This window comes from Ostrinia nubilalis, chromosome 10, assembly GCF_963855985.1.
Source record: "Ostrinia nubilalis chromosome 10, ilOstNubi1.1, whole genome shotgun sequence".
NCBI classification, from domain to species: Eukaryota; Metazoa; Arthropoda; class Insecta; order Lepidoptera; family Crambidae; genus Ostrinia; species Ostrinia nubilalis.
Genome location: NC_087097.1, coordinates 4,131,677 through 4,139,698, shown reverse-complemented (window position 1 = coordinate 4,139,698; position 8,022 = coordinate 4,131,677). Strand labels below are relative to the sequence as shown.

The 8,022-nt window shown below is 39.5% G+C and overlaps 1 protein-coding gene across 1 annotated transcript; it reads left to right on the top strand.

Moving 5' to 3' along the window:
- Positions 1 to 6,347: 6,347 nt before the first annotated feature.
- LOC135075409 (uncharacterized) lies at positions 6,348 to 7,185 on the top strand. Its single transcript, XM_063969852.1, has 2 exons — positions 6,348 to 6,542; positions 6,637 to 7,185. Exons 1-2 carry the CDS (start codon positions 6,348 to 6,350, stop codon positions 7,183 to 7,185), a joined length of 744 nt encoding a protein of 247 aa, XP_063825922.1.
- Positions 7,186 to 8,022: the final 837 nt, after the last annotated feature.

Below are 8,022 nucleotides of genomic sequence, written 5' to 3'. Positions count from 1 at the left end.
AATATAGATAGTGGACACACAGCACAGTGTCCATGTCTCACAGTGAGACATGTACCTAAAGATAGTGGAGTAAATTAAGCTTTCTTAAACATGAGACAGGTACTTTTAAACTTAGTTTGATGATATCAACGAATGGTACTGCTTTTTTAACTTACATGGGGAGGGACCACGACCGAGCTTTCTGCAAGCGCGCAACTTTGTCGATGCTGCTGCTGGAACTTCGGCTGGTACGGCTCTAGCATCCTGGGAAGTTCATTATTTCATTATCTAAATTCCTAACATTCTAATTTTTACTTTTTTCTACCTCTAGTACCTAATGCAACTCACTGGTTTACAGCAAAAGCGCACTTAAAATGTAAAGTTTATTACTTTATTTCTATACATAACCAAGCAACTAAATATCTGATTACTGTTTTTCCAGTATTGAAAGATCTACATACTTGTTAATTATTTATGCAATTTTTGAAGCTAGTCTCTTCATAGTGAAAGTTTTCAGGTTGTATGAATAATATTATTCAAGGAAAATTTTTCATTAGAATATGTTTTCGTAATTTTTCACACACAATTTAGATGAAAGGCGTATAATGTTCTCAAAATACCCGGTTTAACAGGAGACTGATTCTAATTGGTTACAGCGTGGCGTCCTAATGAAACCAGTAGGGGCTTGAATAATTAGCGGTCTGCAATCCTGGGTACCCACGGCACTGAGGGAATACAATTAAGTGGCGAGGATGATTTAGGTAAATACTATTATCATAGTATTTGTATGCATGATATGGGTACCTACTGAACGAAAGTTTGTACAGGGATTGGGGTCCAGAACTTAATCGATAATTATCTCAATATCTATTACGGTCGATTTGACAGTTTTAGTAGAGTCGACAAGCATAGGCATCAGACTATAAGATTTTGTGTAAAGTAGCTTAAAACAACTATGTTAAATACTTATGTGGTTAAATGATAAAATGTAAAGCCTTTCTGAATATTCCAACTTCAAATTCCTTTTAATCAACACTGTTTCTTCAAGATAATAATATTTGTATTGCTAAGTATTAGATGGGTAGCTTTCATCAGAAGATGCTGAGCAAGAAGCACATAATATTATGTTTCTATGAATACATAATCTTTATCTCATAATAATCAAAATAATAAATCAACGTTGACGGTCTTCAAACAAAAACCAATTGTATTTTTTTTAAACAGTAGTGCTAGTGATGTACAGTGCTGAATTTCAAGATTAATTCAACTGTTTTTGCACCTAAGTATCATTCGTCTTATCACCTAAAAGATCATTTACGTAAGTGGATGGTGCCCCTAAGTAACCTAAAGGGTGCATGAAGAAAATCAAGGGACTACGTACAGCTTATAGACGCACCTGATCTTGCCCCAGCGGTTGAAGAACAGGGCTATGGCCGCCACCCACAGTAGGAGGACGAAGGCCACTATGAGGGCTTCCTCTGCCCTCACCACCACGCCGCTGCCATCTGATGGAAAAAAGATAAATAAAATTAAAAATCTATACAACTTACTGTGCGTCCGGAGTGATAGCAAAAAGTCGCTCTCAGAAGCAGCTGGATGTGACAAGATGAAGATAAGGTAATCTTATATCTAAAGAAAAGCGTGCCTTTAATATTTCCCACTCTACGTAGCTTCAATAATATTAGAAAAGTATTGGGAATCAGGTAAGTAAGTTACCTACTATAATAAATCGTCGTTCCTAAATAAAGTTATCGTTTTCTGCTTCATTGAATGATGATGCTTTAACTCTTTCTGAAATTAGGCGTCTTTTTCTTAATAAACAATTTTTTATCTTTTTTTATATTTTCTGTACGTCTTTGAGTCTTTGATTGTAAAAAACAAAGTGTCAATATTATACTAATTTCATTTTAAAGGTCCATTCATATAGTATTTTGTAGAAAATCAAAAAGTTACAACGTCTGTTGCAACCTTTGGCATGCAGATTAAGCGACAAAGTTCGCAGTCGTATCGCAATCAAGACAGAACTACAGCTCTTTGAAACTTGACTGTTGTATGTGTTTCCAGAAAACTCATTTGAAGTTTTAACTGATACATACATTGGAACATGAATGTTTTTTTGTTTTGTTTTAGAAAGTATCATTTCATTTGTCTTTAATAATATATGCTTTGAGATAGATGCTCCCTTTTGTAAGCATAATTTTTAGTCACACCGAAACCTTTGAACGAATTTTAGTACATATAAAGATATAATAGGATCTGGGGTAAAAAGAAAAGGCTAGTGCTCTACTTTTTGTTGTAAAACAACATTTATCTTGCCAGGGATATGAAAATACATATTATTATTTACACTTTTGTGAGCTTTTTCTGGAAACTGTTCTTTAGATCTTACGTTTACGAACATTTTTATATTACACTAACACGACCACTTTCCTAGATTATATGAGAACTTGGCGCCATCCGATGGAACGGTAAGTTGTTAATTTTACCCTACAGTTATAGTTAAGCAGTAGAGAAATGGAAATAATAATTATCACGAAACCAAATACGAAAATAGAGGGTATCCTATTCAAGATTTTTTGTAGAAACCATCTGATAGATGTTAGAAAACAGTAATATAAAGTTACGACGACATCGTAAAGGTAGCAGGGAAACGCTGGACGCAGGCCGCTACCAATCGATCAACATGGAAAGCATTGGGGGACGCCTATGTGCAGCAGTGGACGTCCTATGGCTGAAATGATGAATATAAAGTTAACTTACAAGTTTCTTAGCTACAGCTCTCCAGCTGAAATGTCATGGACACATCGAGGCCAGACGAGTGTAACGATGTCGAATATGATCGATACCAAACGACGCCTATTCATATCGATTTTAACAATACGATATTGAAACTATTCAATTGGATACTCGGTATGTCACTGCTTTAATAATGAACACGATATTATGTAATGTAATAGGAGGTTATTTAGGAACGCCCTTGAGAGATATAGATACCTTCGTATCTTCAATTTGATATTGGTAATTTTAATATGTCTTGAACATGATTTATTGACTTTATAAATAAGAAGGAATATGCTTACTTTTCTTACCTTAGTTGAAATACTCACATGATATTTGGCGACAATTTATTGTGAACCAGTAAACATTAGATTGATGAAGCATCTATTGAGTAACCTTAGGGACCTAAATTGGTTTAAATATAGAAATAACCTACATTTTACACACGAAAGAACAAAATTGTGATAGTTGCCAACGTTTTAAATTCAGTTTGCTAGGTTTCTTACCAAGCATGTAACTTGGCAAGGCACCCTGTATAATTAACTCGGTTCCAAAGCAAACATTGCCAACGAATTACTGTTTTTGTGTCAAACTCTATTCAGAACAAGACTCTATTCAAAACAAGGCAAATATATTTGAAACTGCTCTGCGTTGTATTTTGCTGGCATCTCTAATATAGCGTAACTAAATCTATGACAACTAGAACTAAACATACAAAAAGAAGACACGTTGCCGCGGGCGGTGAGGGTGCCGGGTGCAGTCCCAGCACCACTTCGGCGGGTGGGCCTTATGACACACTAAAACCCTAGAGCAAGGTACTCACTTGCCATGTAGCATGTAACGTAGCATGTAACGTAGCCAACCTTCCAGCAGCTCGCAGCCGGCTCGTGCCTTTGTACTTACTTGATACAGTATCTGATACGTTACATGCCGTGTACGGTTAGATGAGTACCCTGCTTAGTAGCCAAAGCCTATCCTTATCCTATCCTTTCTATAAAAACAAACGAAACCTACTCTTATACACACCGATGTCAGCTAGCGACACATTCCCGCGGGCGGTAGAGGGTGGCGGGTGCAGTCGCAGCATCACTTCGATCGGCGGGCCTTATGAAATACCTATCCCTTATGATATCCTAGCAAGGAAAGCCGCAGGCCAAAGCTAGTGGAGCAATAAAAAACACAAACGAAGTGAAGCTATAAATACACAAACGAAACCCACTCTTATACACACCGATGTCAGCTAGCGACACGTTGCCGCGGGCGGTAGAAGGTGGCACTTCGGCAGGCGGGCCTTATGCTATAGCAGACCAAAATCCTAACAGGGAAAGCCGCAAGCAAAAGCTAGTGTTTCTATAAAAAACAAACGAAACCCACTCTTATACACACCGATGTCAGCTAGCGACACGTTCCCGCGGGCGGTTGAGGGTGGCGGGTGCAGTCTCAGCACCACTTCGGCGGGCGGGCCGCCGGTCGCGCCACTCCATTCTGGGGACAAAGGGTTCGGTTCGAGAGTTAAGGGTTAAGTAAACGTGGGAATTTGAAATTAAGAGGTTGAGAAAGTTTAACGGCTTTCGGATGTTAACTTGTCCATAATGCGGTGAACTTAACAACAGTATTGTTTACAATTTCAATTTTCAATACTTAAGTAGTTTTGAGATTTTTATCATAGTCACATTATCTCGTTAAATGATTTATGTTACGATATTTATGTAAGGAACTAAATAAAAATGTCATACTTTTACTGAATACATAATTTCAATACTTGAAATTAAAAAATGGATGGGTTGATTCTGACCACTCAAAGGCAATGCAAATGAAAAAATATAAAGTTTCGCTTGAAAATTCTGAAGCATTTAAAAGTCAAGAAAGAAGATTTCATTAAAACTTCTGGGTTAGATTTATTTTACGGAAATGAAGGAAACTGTTGAAAACAATTTTACTGGGAGATAATATTACTTTGATATTAAAAACTGACGGTATTATTATCTGACCACCATGACCTCGAATACACAAATTCTTTCAAATACTAATATTATAGTGAGAAGATCGAGCAGTTTATTAAACTGGAATGTATATGTATAATTACTCTTGTCATTTTAATTTAAAATTTTAAGGTACCTTATTATAGTAATGTAAAAGACTTTACATCGAAATAACCAAATTCTCATTTTACGGATCGTAGCATGCAGTAAAAGTTTTATTTAAATTGAATAAGTTTTGTTAAAGGCCAACCCTTTCCTAATGCGCAGTGAAACATAAGCGAAACCTTACGTTGTAATAATGCAAAATGCCAAAAGCATTATTCAGTTTAATAAGTATACCTACTTTTATTTTACTTATTTGAGATGAGATGATGGTTTAATATAAAACTACCCACCAAAAATTTCACTTCAAAGTTTTTACGTTCAAAGCTTAACGTTCAGCTGAAATTTAAGTGACTGGCGAGTTTGGAGTTCGTTGATTAATAATGTAGTTAATGAGTGATTACCGAATGATGGTCGGGACGGTTTAAGAGAAAAGAGGTCATCCGTTAATAAATATGCGTTAAAACACCTAGTTTTTTGTGTTAGTTCATGCAAATATAATGTTTTAGGGCACTTCTTCGAAATTGCATTCTTCGGCTGATTCATATGGACAAATTTCAAATTCAATTTTAGGTCTGTAACATAGACTCATATGAAAATAGGTACACCCAATAACATATATTTGGATAAGGGACTCGTTTTTGTAAAGTAGTTTTCAAGATATCGACGTTTAAATATTTTGTGCCCATATGAATCAGAATTTGTTACATATTAATCAAAAATAGAAATAAAATTTAAAATCTTTATGTACTGTGGCGACTACGTCCCACTTACGCCTCATACCAATTAATTAAAATATACTTAATTGTAATACTTCTTGTACAAACTTAAGATGTAAATGCTTTGTTAGTTATAGCGTGTTAATTTTAGAGCATGGTAATTTTAGTTTCTCACACACCTGCAATTTTAGGATTTTATTGTCGGAGTGTTTAACTCAAATCTTTTTAGTGTTTCGCCGATGTAACATGTGGTCCATTGTTGATCTATGCAATTATTGCAGGTGTCTGTGTATCAAGCAACACCAACCTTTGTAATGTCTTTCTATTGTTCGTTGTTTACTTTGTATTATGTTTGTGCCAACCTTTGCCATGTGTTTCATGCTAATTGTTTTGTTTGTACCTTCGTGTTATTTTCACTTTGTTTTACGATTGTTACCTGAAAAGGCCGCCGACCGTCGAGAGAAAAACCAATGTTTAGTTTAGTCAGTCAGTACGCAACCTCGGTACCGGTTGGACGCCTTGAAGGCCCATCCTCGCGCTTACACAATATAGTTACCGTCTTACCAGTCTATATGAACTTTTATTTATAAAAACCTACGAACCCTGCTACCCGAGTATAGAGCGCCGACAGTGGTGACCCCGACGTGATCTTACGTGTTTTATTGTGCGCTTAGGGTTTTATCAGGGTTCAGGTTCGCGCCACGCAGTGATAATTTCGCGCAGTGACAATTCATAGACTTACTGACATTCTTCGTGATTGTGTGAGTGTAAACAGCGTAACGTTAAAATGGCTCATGAAAATACCAATGTCAACGGGCCCGCCAAGAATTTCCCATGGCTGCAGATGGCACAGTTCAACACATCGGACCCCGAATCTTGGATGGATTGCGCGGAGAGCTTCTTGAGTATGTCAAAGGTGACAGACCCAACGGAAAAGTGCTTGTATATAATAAGCAAGATGGACTCTCACGCCCTCAGAGAGGTAAGAGACCTCATAACCGGCCTCTCAGTCGTCACAGCGGGACAATAATGAAGAGCTAAAGAAGAGGATAATTAAAAGGTTCGGCGAATCCCAGACAGTGAAAACTCAGAGGCTTCTGGAAGGAGAGGAGATCGGTGACCGAACGCCGTCACAGTTCCTGCGGCATCTCAAATCGTTAGCGGGCAGCGCTATGCCTGAAGACGTGTTGCGAGTTATTTGGACGAAGGGCCTACCTACCGACATGCAAGCAGCTGTCGTGGCCAAGAGAGATACGCCACTCGACGCACTTGCCGACATTGCAGACCTCGTAGCAGAAAACGTTAGGCTACGGTGCACGAGGCCATCGCCCCCGGTAGCAGCGATCTCCACACACGACACTGATGAGCGTTTACGCCGGCTGGAAGAAAACATGTCGCTCCTCATAAAGAACTTGCAACAGGCACAAGTAAGCGAGGTAGATGCGAGAAGTAGCAGGCCACGCGGTCGTGCGAACTCACGCTCGCGAACACCATCACGGTCTAGAACTAGACCAGCGGACTGGCTGTGTTGGTACCATCATCGCTACGGTGCACAAGCGAGGAAGTGCATTGAACCATGCCCCTACAACAAACCACAGCAGGGAAACGCCAGCGGGAGTCATTAACGGCGGGTGACGCAATTTCCCACACACCTACACGCCGCATCTTCGTTACCGACAAGGCCAATAATGTAACGTTCCTCATTGATACAGGGGCCGACCTTTGCGTGTACCCTAAAGCACTAGTCCCTACGGCTTGCAAAGCTTCTGCCTATGGATTAGTCGCCGCCAATGGAACTTCAATAACCACGTATGGTACTATCGCACTGACCTTGAACCTCGGGCTTAGAAGAGACTTCCCATGGATTTTCGTGGTAGCGGATGTACAGAAACCCATTATAGGTGTAGATTTCCTCGCTCACTACAACCTGATGGTAGATGCAAAAAATAAGAGGTTGGTAGACGCGATCACTCATCTTACGGTCAATGGACATGTGGCTGAGTGTGAGCAACTCACTGTGAAAACTTTAAGTGGAATATCACCTTACCTCGATCTACTGTCCAAGTATGTTGCGATAACACGACCAGACGGAGCCATGCAGGAGGTAAAGCACGGAACGAAACACCACATACTGGTGACGCCAGGACCTCCCGTAGCACTCAAACCGCGAAGGCTCGCTCCCGATCGTCTTAGAGCTGCCAAGAAAGAGTTTGATTCGATGGTAAAACTTGGCATCGCTCGTCCATCGAAAAGCCCGTGGGCAGCGCCCTTAGTTATGGTAACCAAGACGACCACATCCTCCACGCCAGAATCCAGTTCATCACCGATTCCCGGAAGTGAAAAGGAGACTGAAGAAAAACATCGTCCATGCGGTGACTACCGAGCTTTGAATGCAAGAACAGTGCCCGATCAGTATCCAGTGCGTCACATTCAAGACTTCGCACAGTGTTTAAGTGGTAGTA

Bases quoted from the DNA above. Each gene is read 5' to 3' on its own strand.
- LOC135075409 (XM_063969852.1), top strand. From the start codon at position 6,348: ATGGCTCATGAAAATACCAATGTCAACGGGCCCGCCAAGAATTTCCCA. The intron at 6,543-6,636 runs GTAAGAGACCTC...GGCGAATCCCAG, and splicing joins ACTCTCACGCCCTCAGAGAG to ACAGTGAAAACTCAGAGGCT.